Source organism: Pteronotus mesoamericanus, unplaced genomic scaffold (genome assembly GCF_021234165.1).
Source record: "Pteronotus mesoamericanus isolate MK-2021 breed Mesoamerican mustached bat unplaced genomic scaffold, CSHL_Meso_final scaffold_54, whole genome shotgun sequence".
NCBI lineage: Eukaryota > Metazoa > Chordata > Mammalia > Chiroptera > Mormoopidae > Pteronotus > Pteronotus mesoamericanus.
The window spans coordinates 77,126,119-77,142,388 of record NW_026555321.1 but is presented as its reverse complement, the minus strand read 5'-3'; the positions used below and the strand labels follow the sequence as shown (position 1 = coordinate 77,142,388).

The window sequence follows — 16,270 nt, the reverse complement described above, 5'->3', positions numbered from 1 at the left end:
CATACCCTGTAAATTTAAAGAAGTAAATAATTTCAAGTTAGTTCTCAGAAAACAATAACTTTAAACTAGGAATCAATAACAGAAAGATAAATGTAACAACCCAAAATATTTGGAAGTTAAATAACAAATTTCTAGAAAGACATAATTCAAAGAAGTCTTGAGATAATTTAAAAATATTTTTAACTGAATGAAAATAAAAATCCAAATTATCAAAATTTGTGGAATACAATGAAATCAGTACTTATAGAAAAACATAGAATTGAATGCATGTTTTATAAAAAACTAAAAATATAAAGTCAATAATTTAAGCTTCCATCTTAGAAAACTAAAGAAAGAGGAGCAACATAAATATAAAGCAAGCAGAAAAAGGAAATATTAGAGCAGAAATCAATAAAATTGAAAGCAAGAAAATGGCCAATAAAATCAACAAGATCAAATGCTGATTGTGTGCAAAGAACAATAACATTGATAAACTTCTAGCCAGGATAACAAAAAAAAAGAGATAAAACACAGATCACTAATATCATAAAAAATAATGGGTCATCCCAATTGATCCTATGGTATCAAAAGGAGAATAAAGGAATATTGTGAACAATCCTATGCTAAAAAATTTGATAACTTGGATGAAATGGATCAATTCCTTGAAAGACACAGTCAACCAACACTCGCACAAGGAGATAATCTGCTAACCAAGAATTTAAAGAAGATATACCAATTTTCTACACCGCCTTTTAGAAAATAGACGCAGAGGTAATAATTCCTATTTCATTCTATGAGGTCAGCATTACCTCAATACCAAAACGGGATGAAGACATTACAAGAAAAGCTACAGACCACTATTTCTCATAAACATGGAATCAAAAATCTTGAATTTGGAAGCCAACAATATGTACCTACTAAGCAAATGAGATTTGTCTCAGGTATATAAGGTTGGTTCAACCTCTGAAAATCAATTAATGTAATCCATCATGTCAACAGGCTAGACAAAAAAAATCCTGTAATGATATCAGTAGATGCAGCAAAAGTATTTGATAAAAAAACCAAACACTCCTGATTTAAATTTAACATCTATGATAAAAATTCTGAGAAAACTAGGGATAGAGAAAACTTCTTAACTTGATAAAGGACATCTTCAAAAAGAAAACCTCTACAGTTAACATCATACCTAATGATGAAAGTATATGTTTTCCCTCCAAGATTGGAAGTAAGGCAAGGATGACTGTTTACCACTTCAACTACCCAACATCATATAGGAAGTTACAGCTACTGCAACTAAGACAAGAAGAAGAAATAAAAGGTATATAAACTGAGAAGGAAGAAATGAAATTGTATTTGTTTTCATATGACATGAAGGCAGAGACAAATGTATTTGGAAAAATAAGTAAATTAATTTTAAAAAAAACCAAAAAACAAACAAAAAAATAAAAAATAGAAAATCCAAAAAAAATCAACAAAAATAAAAAACATCCTGGAATTGCTATAATTGCTGATTATAAGTTTCAAGAATCAATGTTACCTTCTATTTGGTTTAATTTTGTATATGTAAAGGCCATTGATATTACATGTTAATTTTATATTTTGTAATCTTAATACATTTCTTAATTTTTTTGTAGTAATTTTGGCATTGATTTTTTTGCACTATCCATCCATATTATTATTGTATCTGGCAGCAGAGTTAGCTATCAGTGTGGGGGTTGTTTTGGTATTTAAGAAGATAATCATAATATTGTTCCTTAGAACTATTAAATGCCAAATTCAGTTTGCTAATATTTGTATTTATTTTTTCTTTGCTATTCATAGGTAATACAAGTTTATTTTTTTCTACTGAAGTTCTTTTCAATTTTAAATATAAATATTTGTTTGAATAACAGGTGACTAAATATGAGGATGGAGGAGAAGCCTTAGCATAGGTTTCGTTTTTTAGTTCAAGATCACACCCTTTTGTTGGCAATGTAAAGAACAATTTCTTTAGAACAATTCATATAGCAAGGACTCATGGACAAAACCAAAGGGGAAGAGCTGAGGGAGGGAAGGTGGGAGGGGGCAAGGGAAAGAGGTGGGGGGGAGGCAGAGACAAATGTATTTAAAAAGTAAATAAATTTTAAAAAAAAGAACAATTTCTTTAATAAATAAAGGCTTTTGGGATGTGTCTTTAAATTCTATGATACTATATTTTTCCTGTAAGACCCTTACCTTTGGCTTCTTGCTTTCTTCCTTTCTTTTAATATAGTAATTCTCACAAGGTACCTTGTCCTTGTCACCTCCTCCTAGTCACTCTCCAAGACCCATTATTCTAATTTTTCAGGGACTACTGCTCTGACACTCACTTGAGCATGGCTCAGACAGGTTTTCATCAGGGTGGCACTTTTAGTCTTTCCTGTTCCACTCTCTACCCCCATCCTACTCATGTGAAATCTTTGCCTGACCCTCTTCTGCAAAGTGAACTCCAGAGCTAACTTTTCTGGTTTAAGCATTTCCTCTACTTAAATGTGAACTGAAGTTACTAATATCTTCTCATGCTAGTCATGACATAGGTTGTATTCTGGTTAATTTGTTTTTCCTCTTTGTTGAAATGTATGGTTTTCAAGGATGTATGAAGAAATTTGAATTTCTATGGTTGCTATTATCTCACAGGAAACCAGAGGTTGAATTTATTCTTTATTGACTTAATCAGCCTGTGCAGGTTTAACTATAGATGTTCTATTTGCTTCTTTTTTCACTATTAACTGGACACTTTTCTATAATATATAATAGTCTAAAATAATATATGTATACATGTATACATGACTAAATATTATGGGTAGTTTTAAGTTTTGGGACCTCTCAATGAGCATTTGGTAATCTAGTTTAATCTTTATGGAGCAATTCATCATTATTTAAATATGACAATGATGAAGTAACTTATTAAAGGATTTATACATCTCTGAACAAATTGAGTCAACTTCTTTATGTCTCAAAATATGATACCCTAAAAGTAATGTGGTTCTTCAACATTCTAATAGTGTGAGGGTCCTTACTAGGGAAGTCTATCTGAATCCTCTGGAATACAGTTACAAAATACTTTTTACCTGGTCTGTACCCCTAGAACATAGGCTTTCACCTTTGTTGTATATTATTGTCACTGTGGAGTTTTGTTGAATTCCAATGCCTATTCCACGTGCCAGACACATTATTAAATCAGAATCTGCAGAGGTATTTGCAGATATCAGTAACCAATATAACCCATCCATGGTATTGCTTTCTATAGTTTCAGCTACCCTCAGTCAACACAGTTCAGAAATATTAAATGGAGCCCAGGTTGCTGTGGCTCAGTTGATTGGAGCATCTTCCCATAATCTAAAGGCTGTAGATTTGATTCCCAGTCAGGGCACGTGCCTAGATTGTGGGTTTGATCTCTGGTCCAGGTGCATACAGGAGATCAATTTTTTCTCTGACATGGATATTTCTTTCTCTCTCTTCTTCTCTCTCTAAAATCAATGTCCTCAGTTCAGGATAAAAAGTATTAAATGGAAAATTCCAAATAAAGAATTCATAAGTTTTCATAAATTGTATGCTATTCTGCATAGCATGATGAAATTTCATGCTGTTTCTTTACATCTTACCTGGGACTTACATCACCCCTTTGTCCAGCATGTTCACACTGTACATGCTGCCTATGTATTAGTCACTTGGTAGCCATCTTGGTTATGAGATTATCACATTATCACAGTGCTTGAGTTCTACTAACTCTTGTTTTACTTATAGTATCTCCAAAAGCACAAGAGTAGGATGCTGGCAATTCAGATATTCCAGAAAGAAAACATAATGTGCTTCCTTTAAGTGAAAAGTTATGCGTGTATAGGAAAAATCATAATATACGTACGGTTCAGTACTGTTTACAGTTTCAGGCATCCATGGAGGCGTCTTAAAATGTATCCCCCATGGATAAGAGGAGGGGGCTACTGTAGAAGGCTTAGAGTTCAAAATGATGTCTTAAATAATACTGCTGATTCACATCTCTTCACTAACTTACATGCATCCACATTTGAGAACCACCAGTGGTGTTTGAGGCCTTGGCTCAATGTTCCTTATAAACCTATTTGAAGACACATGGTCCTAGAATATTCTTTTTCTTGCCATCCGAATATGTAACTATTCTGGGGATTTTGTGTCAAAGCAAGATCTCCCATAGTATCAAATAATGCTAAAGGAAAAAAAAAAGTCTCCAGTTAGACATAAATCCCCACGTGACACTACCCCTCTGAGAAACTACAGTGGTTCTAATTTTTGAAAAGAGAAAGTGGTTTGGAGCTTCCAAAACTTCACTAAATAAGATTTGTAAAAGCTGTCTCCTCACCTTCACATTCAGCTAGAATTTTATTTCTATGGTTCCTAAGTCATTTGAGGATGGACTGCATCAGAATCACTGGGAAACCTGGTAAACAATTGATATCTTAGACCTCACCCCAAGAGAATTGAATGCAGCAGGATTTTGGGGGTGGGGCTGGGGACTCAGGATTCATTTTTAAGAAATGACTAGGTGACCTGATGCACTCAGAATAGCTGTGAGTTGTAGTCTACGGAAAGGCGCAGTCCAAGGGAACTTGGTAGAAATTTTCAGGTTTGATTGCCTCAAACTCCCAGAGACACAAGTAGAAAAGATCAAAGTTCTCATTTTTTATAACATTTACCAAAATCATAAAGATTAGAGTTAAATGATTTTGCCATCTTGTATTTGAAGAAAAAAATATAAAGTGCTCATACTTTAGATAAGTTGTTTCCATCAAATCTTTAAGTCAGATTGGATATATCATCATATTTGTAAATCAATTTACAGTATTCTTTCTTGTAGACTTTCAGCAGCACCAATGTACATCTTGTGAATCTATTAATATGTTTTTATCCCCATTCAGATGAGTCCTCGTGGTGATATTTGCCAGCTTAGCAAATGTAACTCTCAGTTCAATATATTCAGTGTGATAGAATGGATTTTTAAAAATTGTTATACTTGAACTTTTTCTTACAGAAGTTACTACTTAGTACATAGGACCTCATTAGTCAGATTTTTAAAAAATAATCACTTTATGTTTCAGAGTCTATAGTGATTCTTAATATCCTGGATCAATAATCCTTTTAAGAATTTTACATGAGACTTTGAATTTTCTTACCCAGACAATTGAACATATTTCAATGAAGTCAAAATTTTTATATATTTGTAGGGACCATTAACATGCCAAATCTCCTTGGATCCACACTGCAAATTAAAAGGTCATGATCTAAGATGAGTTTATGTGTTTTTTGGGTACCTGAACAAGAATAAAATTCATGCTCTTGATAAGCAAACCTTTTAATAACTCATAGCCCTGGGACAGCTGTAAGCAATAAAAACTTCCTTATTGAATCATTGATGGTTATAGTTCAAATAGAAGCTTTTCAAAAAATGTCATTATGTGATAGTCGTACAACTATTTGAAGCTTTGTAATGTAACTTAAATGATGGATTATTCTGTCATAAATTTAATAAAAACCAGGCTGTATGAATCAGTTGGCATGGGGGCAGAAAGGTAGAACTCAGGTGGAATTCCAGCTCCTGCATTAATCAGTTGTGTGCCATCAGGCAAGTTGCCATCCCTGAGCCTCTGTTTCCAAATCTATGAAATGAAGGTAGTTCTGCTATGAAGATTAAGATAATGCATGCAAAGAAACTAGTTTATTGATTGACACAAAATGGCACTTTAGAATAGGTAATTGATAGCTGTGATTATTATTAATTTATGAAACAAGTTTATAGATATTTAACTGATATGAGAACTTCCAGAACATGAGATCTAACCTCTTATTTTGCGAAAGATAAAAGCAATTCCAAGGTTGGTTAAAGAACTCATCTAAGATTAAAAGTTCATGGCATTATTGTTACCACCTAGGCCTCCTGGCTTCTACTTCATTTGCACTTTTTAGCATTTGACACCTTACTGCTGGTTTCAAAAAATAAGTCTGAAATTCCAGAAACTTTAGATTCCCTTGTCAGAATTTTAGTGTGAAATATGAGTTTCTCAATATGAAAAAGTCATATCCTGCAATGACATTGCTATGAATTATAATTTGATATAATACACAGAGATATCTCTCAATTATTAGTGTCTGCAATACTAATTAGATATTTGAAGAGATTTTTTTTCTATTGATGACAACCTAAAGGATATTTTTTAAGCTCAGATATATAGAATGCTTGTTGACTTTTAATAAGTAGGACTCAAGTACCAGAAGCCTTTTCACTTCCAACTTTGTTTCTATCTTCAAGGTGGCTTCTTAATTTCAAAACAAAACAAAACAAAACAATTTACATTAATCTCTATAACAAACATGCTTCTATAAAACTCCAAAAAATATTTGGATTTTTTTCTAGTGGGTTAAAGTTTTAGGATATGGTATTAAAATATAATCAATCAATCAAATGTATTTTTAAAAATCACCATTGTTTCTGTCTACTTCTCTCATTAAGTTTTCTTTTATATGACTAGTGAGCTATACCTGTGAAAAGTGTATTTCTTTATTTTTTGTGTGATGTTTTAGATAATTTTTACTATATTGCAAAATCATCACAAAAACCAATTAAGTGTGAAATCTTTACTAACACACAAAACCTTATCAAATAGTTTATAAATATTAGCTCATGAAAGGTTCTGATTACCATTTAAAATGCAAATAATTCTCATTAGTAAATTCTTTATATTCTGATAATAATTATTGGGCTTGCTATTAGTGATGATAATGTTTAAAGCCATGGGGGAAAAATTCTGCTTTCTATTTTTAAAGCATGGTTCCATGCCTATATGTATCACTATTCAAAGAGAATTTTTGGATACCAAAATTGTAATCCTTAATCCTGGGATTTTTAATAATTTTAATCATAGCTCTGAAAGCCAATTTTATTTTAGTGTATTTACAAAACTGAAGTAGAGCTCGGGGTGCCAAAGATATTTGTCTCTTTAAGGTTTATCTATATAGTTTTTCTTTTAATGATTCTATTTTACATGTTCTTATTTGGGTTAAATTCCTTTTAGAGAAAGGCTGGACATATGATAAATATATTGCCGTGTAGAGTAGAATATTATAATGGCAGTTTTGCTACCGACATGATTCTTTATAATCAGTATAAAAATACACTTTTATTTTCCTGTAGACTTCAAGATAGTCTGTGATTCAAAAAATGTAGAAACAGGAAGTGAGAGAAGAAATATTTAAAAAGGATTTTTTAACCTTTAGTTATGTATTTTGCCATATGTATTTTTTTGCCCAGATTTTTGAGGGAAAAATAAGTATGTGCATTATAAATGGGTAACATTAATTCTATATTTATATAGAAATTTTTAATTCTTTTATTTATGCTTGTGCATTAAAGTATAACTCTACAAAAAAATGATATTTATATGCAAATACTGCCCTGGAATATGATAAATCAGTTTTGTTGAAATTAATTTTTTTTAAAAATTTTGTTTAAAAATTGAAAACAAAAGATTTTTCTAGTGAATGTTTGGACTAAAAATATGGGTGCTCATGATAAATGGCAAATTATGGTAATTGAAAATTTGATAAACTAACATTTAAAACCACTTTACTGAGGTATATTTGATATACAAAAACTTCATATTTAATGTATATACCTTGATGAGTTTGAAAATAAGTATACATTTATGAATCCATCACCACAATCTATGCCATGAACATACCCATCACTTCATAAAGTTTCCTTTCACCTTCTTTATGTTCTTATGATGACGATGTAGTATAAGAACACTTAACATAAGATCTACCCTCTCAGAGAAAATTTAAGCATACAGTATAGTGTTAAGTCCAGAAACCATAAAACTACTAAAAGAAAACATATAGAAAGTCTTCTTGGTATTGATATTAACATAATTTCACAGATATGAAATAAGCAACCAAAGCAAAAATGAACAATTAGAGCTACACTGGACTAAAAACCTTCTGTACTGCAAAGAAAGCCATCAACAAAATGAAAGACAACCTATGGAATGGAAGGAAATACTTGCAAACATATAACTAATAAATTCAAAATATACAGGGAAACTTTATAAATAAAAAAGTAAAAAAATGATTTAAAAAAGGCAAAAGGACTGGAACAGATATTTCTCCAAAAAAAATATATAGATGGCCAACCAGGTATATGAAAATGTGCTCAAAATCAGTAATCGTCAGGGAAATGAAAATCTAAACCACAATGAGAAATCCTGTTACAATGCCTATTATCACCCATCCCCAGAGGAAAGAAAAAAATGATAATAAAAAAGTTGCTGGTGAGGATGTGGAGGAAAGGGAATTTGTACACTGTTGGTGAGATTGTATATTAGTGCAGCTACTACAGAAAAGAGTATGGAGTTCCTCAAAAGAATTAAAATAAGCTTTCATATAATCAGTCAGTTCCACTTCTGGGTATATCAAAAAGATACCTGCATTTCTATGTTCACTGCAGCACTAGTCATGATAATCAAAACATGGAAGCAATCTAGATGTCCAGCATCAGATAAATGGATAAAGAAAATATGGTACATACGTACAATGGAATATTATTCCAACTTTAAAAGAAACTAACCATTTGTGTTATTGTGGCTGAATTTGGAAGCCATATGCTAAGTGAAATATACCAGACACAGAAGGACAAATCCTATATGGTACAGTTTCTAAGAGGGATCTAAAATAGGCAAATTCTTAGAAGCATAATGTAGAATACTGCTTGTCAGGAAGGGTAGAAAGTTTTAGTTATGCAAGATGAATAAAACCTAGAGACCTACTATATAAAATTGTGACAAACCGCATTCTTCTTCAGAGATAAATGTTCTCTTTATGCTGCATTAGACTATTTTCTATGTGTTGGCTACATAAAGAGAAATTTGTGGTTAAACATAATAAAATCATAAACTAAAACACAAATGTTATTTGAAGCATTAATGAGGCATAGTTATTTCTGTTGAATAATTTGTTCTTTTGTGGATTGTATTCCAGGCAGTAAATGGAGTAGGGAAGAGTAATTATCTTTATAAAAAACATAACAATGGAACAACTGAATTTTATGTAGGAAGATAGAATGGTCATATATTACGAGAGTGTATATTGAAATAAGCAAACTTACGAGGATACAATGAATTTTACCCCGTGTAAAGACCATGTTCTTAGGTATAATTTTCTATTTCATAACCAATATCCCTGGTTAAGAAAGATGGTATCATCAGAGTACATTTCTGCTCTGCAAATGAAACAGGATTCTAATCTGCCCATCTTTCAAAAAAAAGAAAAAGGCACTGCTGTGCTCTTAGAAAGCTCAGTTTGATATTGCTTATGTTATTAGTCAATCATTGTGCCAATGAATTTTTTGTCTTCCTTCTTTAATGGGCAACAGATATCTTTTTTTTTGTAAAAAATAACATTTTCTAGTCATGTTTCTTATGTGACCATTGAAGTAGGGTGATATTATCCATTTTAATTAGTGATTAGCGTTTAACCTACATTTCCTTTTCAATGTATAACTTTATATTTCTTATTTTTTCTTTTCTTTAGATGTTTACATATTTATAAATGGTATATTTCATCCAGGGCATCTTTATAAGGTAACAGCAGACTTTCACACCTTTGCTAAACAGTTATATATTGCTCCATCTCTCAAATATAAACACGTTATTCTATATACATTGCAATTATGGAAAGAAGTAAGCAGTGATTCTAAGAACATAAGGTCTTAGATATCAAACTGAACTAAATTTGATTTAACTGAAAGTGTAAGTAAAAATGCACTTATTAGCTATCTGATCTTGAGCATCTCACTTTACAGTTAAAGCCTTAGTTCCTTTTATTATTTTTAAAAGGAAATAATAATAGCAATTTCTAGGCTGACTCTGAGATATAGGGATAACATGTGTGAAACACGTGGGAAGAGTAGATTTTTAAATAATAATAATACCTATTATCTTTGTTACTGTATTTGTTACTATTTTGTAATTATTATTTCACTGATTGCTTTCTGCACTTCTTTAAAGAATTAGCTAATATTGAGGGATGTATTTTTAATATATATTTTATTGATTGTGCTATTACAGTTGTCCCATTTTTTTCTTCCCCTTTACTCCCCTCCACCTTGCACCACCACACCTCCCAACATTCCCCTCCACCTTGCTTAGTTCATGTCCATGGGTTATACATGTAAGTTTTTGGCTTTTCCATTTCCTATACTGTTCTTAACTTCCCTCTGCCTATTTTGTACCTACTATTTATGCTGCTTATTCCCTGTACCTTTCCCCCCACTCTTCTCCCTCCCTGGCCCCTCCATTTTACTGTTCATAGTTTTTGATCTTCTTTTTCTTAGATAAGACCCTTTAACATTTCATATAATATCGTCTTGGTGATGATGAACTCCTTTAACTTTACCTTATGTGGGGAGCGCTTTATCTGCCCTTCCATCTAAAAGATAGCTTTGCTGGATAGAGTAATCTTGGATGTAGGTCCTTTCTTTTGATGACCTTGAAAACTTCTTAGCAGCCCCTTCTTGCTTGCAAGTTTTCTTTTGAGAAATAATCCAATAGTCTTATGGGAATTCCTTTGTAGGTAACTGTCTCCTTTTCCCTTGCTGCTTTTAAGATTCTCTCCTTATCTTTAATCTTGGATAACTTAATTATGATGTGCCTTGGTGTGCTTCCTTCTTTGGGACTCTCTGAGCTTCCTGGATCTCCTGGATATCTATTTCCTTTGCTAGATTGGAGAAGTTCTCCTTCATTACTTTTTCAAATAAGTTTTCAATTTCTTGCTCTTCATCTTCTCCTTCTGGTGCCCCTATGATTCAGATGTTGGAATATTTAAAGTTGTCCCAGAAGTTCCTAAGCCTCTCCTCATGTTTTTGATTTCTTGTTTCTTCTTTCTGTTCCGGTTGATGTTTATTTCTTTCTTCTGCCCCCAATCATTGATTTCACTCCTGATTGCCTTCCTTTTACTGTTAGTTCCCTGTATATTTTTCTTTATTTCACTATGCATAGTCTTTACTTTTCTCTTCATTTTGCGACCATACTCAACCAATTCAGTGAGCATCCAGATTACCAGTGTTTTGAACTGTGCGTCTGATAGGTTGGCTATATGCTCATCGCTTAGTTCTATTTTTGGAGCTTTGATCTGTTCTTTTTCATTTGGGCCATATTTCTTTGTCTCAGCAGACCTCTTACATTGGAAGGGGCAGAGCCTTAGGTATCTGCCAGGGTGGGGCCACCCAGGTAGCTGCATTGTGGTGCTCTATGCGGGGGGAGTGTGTGAGAGGGAATAATACCTCTTGCTCAGCTCTTGACAGGATTTCAGTCACTTCCCCCACTACCCACAAGCAAATTGGGCCCTTTTGGTGCTGATTCCTGGGAGGGTGGGTTTGTGTACATTCTAGGACCCTGTGGGTTTCTCCAGCAGACACTTCTGTGAGGCTGGAAGTTTCTCCTGCCACCACAACTGCCACAGGTTTTTACCTTCAGAGGTTCTGAGGCTTTCTTTTTCTGCATTGGAACCCTGGATTGCACGGTCTGTCTCGCTCCCCAGCTGTTCCTCCCAGTTTATCCACTTGCAAATGTGGGACCACCTGGTCTGCCAGCTGCTGCCTCGCCTGCCTTATCCATCTTGCCGCCACCTTGCCACGTGGCCTCTCTGCCCTGGTTGCCCATCTCCACCCTTCCTACCAATCTGTGTGAATGTTTCTTCTTTAACTCCTGGGTTGTAGGACTTCTATACAGTTTGATTTTCTGGCAGTTGTGATTATTTTTTTGTTTTTAAATTTGTTTTCCTTCTTTTGGTTGTGCAAGGAGGCAAAGTGTATCTACCTATGCCTCCATCTTGGCCTTAACTCTGAGTTATGCATTTTTAAATACAAAATTATCTTTCACCTTTCTTGATCTGTTTAGTATATTTTAAAGCATATTCTAATTTTATTCTTTAATATAAGTCATTACTGGCTTTAAATGCTAAAAAATATAATATTTTAGAAAATGTACATATTCCAAATTATAAAGTTAATATTTCAAAGGTTTTATTAAAATTTCTCATTTCTTCCCCCAGAAAACTAATTGAAGTTTTTTTTTAAGAATCCAAAGTTATAAGGAATGGAATAACTAGCAGATTTTTAGATTCATATATACTTGAAAATGCAAAAATTCTGAGTAGAATAAAAAAATACATGGGTAAAACTTCTTTTTTTCTTTTTGCCTGAAAGTTCTGCACTAGAGCCATTTTAAATTTATTCAGATTGTCTATACCATTCATTCAAAGACCACCAAGAACACACCTGTAGTTAAACAAGTTGATTTTATCATTTTTGCAGTGAAGGAGAACATAAGACATGCAGGCTCATGGGGAATATCAGTAAGAAGGTGTTAGATCATACTACAGAACATAGACTTTGGTTGAGTAATTTGGAAAGAGAGAAGAAAGCTACTGTCTTCTCTAAATTGGGTAATGCCAAAAAGTGAGCACAATCCTATGATTGTGCATATTAATAAATCTTATCTTTAGACAAGAGAAAACAGAATGAGGATAGAGTTGTAATAGGTAAGAATCTGACATTCACTCATTTGGCCAAGATAATATGATGTTTGGAATTTTGTGGGTAACACAGTAATCTTGTTTTCTCTGTGCTTAGACAAAATTGTAAAGTAGTCTTATTTTATCCTATTTTATTAAGGTATCAGAGTAATCTTGTTTTAGCTTGGATTCTGTGAGAATATATTCAGAGGAAGAATACCATGGCTTATCTGTGAATGCCAGGTCAGCTTCTCTATGTCAATGTCAGAGATGCTTTTGCTTTTTTCTTTCTCAAGATAAATTAGAATCCAAAATTCAGACCATTAGGTGGTAATAATTCTTCATCAAAGATTTTATTTAAAATAATTCTTTCATCATGATGACTAGTAACTTATTTTCAGTACAAAAAGCATCTTTGATGTTATACATCTGGGAGAGTTTCACTGATTTATAAGTAGAGACAAATTTCTGATTTTGACAATGATGGAGTAGGAGAGAGAAAATTTACATTCTGATGTTAAAAACCAGAAACCAAGACAAAATATAAGAAACAACAGTTTTCAGTTATTTATGCAACAAAAGTATGTGATCCATGAGAGAAGGACCACATGAAATGATTTATCTGATTGTTACAGTTTACTTCTTTGTGGCAGTTTACAGGCTGAAAAGTGAGTAGTAGGAGTTATCCAACCAGACACCAGCAGGCTTGCTGGTTGAGGAGACAGAGATTGGAGTTTGAGAAGCTCAACATGTGAAAATTGTTGGCATGGAGTACCAGAAAGCAGGATGCTGCACATAGAGAGCTCTGGAAACCTGAGACTTCCCCTGAAGTCTCTTAGCTAGATGCTGATGTGTACATGTATAAAATGAAACAACCTGTATACAGAAAAAAAGGACTGGAAAAGTTTAGACCCAAAATTCCCAGAAATTTCCACACAGGGCAGAGAATGGTTTGTGTTACTACCAGCCATTGTGGAAAAACTCGTGCTATACTGTATTGGATAAAGTCCTCAGAAAGGGGTCATCTTAATAGATGGGAATTTATGAGCTCTATTATTAAATCTGCTCAAAACTGGTCTAAAAAATGTTAAAGCAAACCTGAAAGGGTGAAACTGATCCCAAGTAATATATCTGTAAGCTAGAATAAAATCCAATATTCTTCAAAGGAATACAACAAAATCCAGTGCTCCAAAACCCAACATTTACAATTCTCATCATTTAATCAAAAATTACCAAGCAAGTACATCACAACAGAGTTATAAAATTAAGAAACCAAAACCTGAAAGAACTAAAAGAATAAATATATTTATCACTCCTCTGTCTAATTGGTAGAACAAAAAACATAAAAATCAGTAAGTGTAAAGAAGACCAGAATAACAATATCAACCAAATTGATATAATTGATATCAATTGAGCATGACATCTTAAGCCAAAATAATATACATTTTTAGGTGCATAAGGAACACTTACCAAGATAAATCATATTATGGGCTAAAAAAATACATCTCAATAAGTTTAAGGGGATTAAAATCATACAACATATTTTTTCAGATGAAAACAAACTAAAAAATAATGAAAAGATCTATAAATTTAAAATAGTAAGAACTACTAAGTAATTCAAAGAAGATATCATAAAATAAGGTTATAAACTATTTTGAATAGAATAAAAATGAAATTATATTGAAATTTTGAGGATGCAATTAAAGTCATGGCTAGATTTAAATTTATAAAATTCAATATTTATATTTGAAAATAATAAAGATCTCAGATCAATGACCAAAATTTCTACCTTAAGAATAGAGACAAAACAGCAAAAACATACAAAGTAAGCAGGAAGAAAAAATAAAGATGAATTAAAATCAAAGAAATTAAAAACATAACCACAACAGAGAGAAGTCAATACAAAACAATATACTCTTTGAGAAGACCAGTGACATCATTAGTACTCAAGCCAAAGGATCAGAAAAAAGGAAGACACAATTTCCCAATATCAAAAATGGTGGTGCATTAAAACAGATAGTATGGAAATACTAATAGATGATAAGAAAATATCAGCAACAATTTTCTTCCAATAAATTTACAACAACTGAAATAAAAATATTTTTGAAATATACAACTTATAAAGTTTATTCAAGATCAAAGAAATAATCTTTATAACTATATGTGTGTATATAATTATATTTTTAAAACATTTTCAATTTAAAATAATTTCATATTCAGATGTCTTCACTGGTGAAAGCTTACATTTAATGAAGAAATGAATTCAATTCTATACCTATTCTTTCAGAAAGTAAAGAACACTTCTCAACTCATTTTATTAGTTGCAATCATTTTATGACTCCAAAATAAGACAAAAACTACAAGAAATGAAAATAACAGGTCTATATCCCTCACTAACATGTATGCTAAACTCCTTAATCAAATATTAACAAATCAAATCCAGCAGTTATATAAAAGCGATAATAAATAAATCATACACAAGTAGGTTTCATTTTAGGCACACTGGTTGGTTTAACATTTGAAAACCAAAAATATATTTTACCATATTAATAGATTAAAGAAGAAAAAACATATGACCGTCTCAATATATGCATAAAAAGTATTTGGCAAAATTTAACACACATTCATAATTAAAAAATTCAGAAAAATTAAGAATAAATAAAAATTTTCTCCACCTGGTAAAGGACATCTAGAAAAGGCCCTTGCTTATCTTCACACTGGGACTACTTTACTGATTACTTTACTCTTAACGCTGGGAATAAGGCAAAAATTAAAGGCGATAAACACATCATCATTAGTTATTGGGGGAATGAAAATTAAAATCTTTATAAGATACCAATGATATATCTTGTAGAATGGCTAAAATTAAAGAGACTGAACATATGTAGTTTTGGGGAAAATGTGGAGCAACTGGTACTCTCACACATTGCTGCTGGGAATGCAAAATCACACAGGGGCTTTGAAAGATGATTTGGCAGTTTTTTAAAAAATTAAGTATTGAGTGTTTAAGAGCAATTTCATTTTTAAGTATTTACCCTGAAAAAATAAAACATATTTCTACAGGAAGACCACTGTTTGAATGAAAGAGGCATCCTATTATAATCACCCTGGGCTAAAAACACTAATGTCCATCAAAGGGTGAACAGATACACAAATCATGGTATACCCATACAACAGGATAACAATCAGCAATAAACAGGAGCAAATGATTGATAGCTATAGGATACCCATAATACTATGGATGATTTTCTAATACATTTGCTAAACAGAAGAAGCTAGACAAGTGAGACTTGATACTATCTGATTACATTTATATAACATTCTAGGAAATGCATAACTACAGTGACAGAGATCAGATAAGACTTTCCATTAGGCAAGATTATGGGGTGGGGTCGGAAATGCCTGCAAAGATAAGAAAATTTTTGTAGTCGTGGAAATATCTTATGTCATATCTGTGACGCTGGTTAAACGATGTATACAAACTAATTTGTATACTTAAATTGATGAATTATATGTAAATTATATCAATAAGCTGACTTTAAAGAGACAAATAGATTTAATTGATATTTTCAGAGAATTTCATCCCAAAGCAGCAGAAAATACTTTCCAAGAGCACATAGAAAGTTTTCTAGGATAGACCACATGATAGGACACAAAACAAGTCTCAACAAATTTAAGAAGATTGAAATCATATTAAGCATCTTCTCTGACCACAATGCCATGAAGCTAAAAT

The 16,270-nt window shown here is 32.3% G+C and overlaps 1 protein-coding gene across 1 annotated transcript in view; it reads left to right on the top strand.

The window, feature by feature from the left end:
* Positions 1-16,270, top strand: part of PXDNL (peroxidasin like) — a 354,687-nt gene that overhangs the window by 237,766 nt on the left and 100,651 nt on the right. Inside the window, 1 exon segment of the mRNA XM_054595292.1 lies at positions 5,266-5,353. Within this exon segment, the coding sequence (XP_054451267.1) occupies positions 5,266-5,353 (88 nt within the window).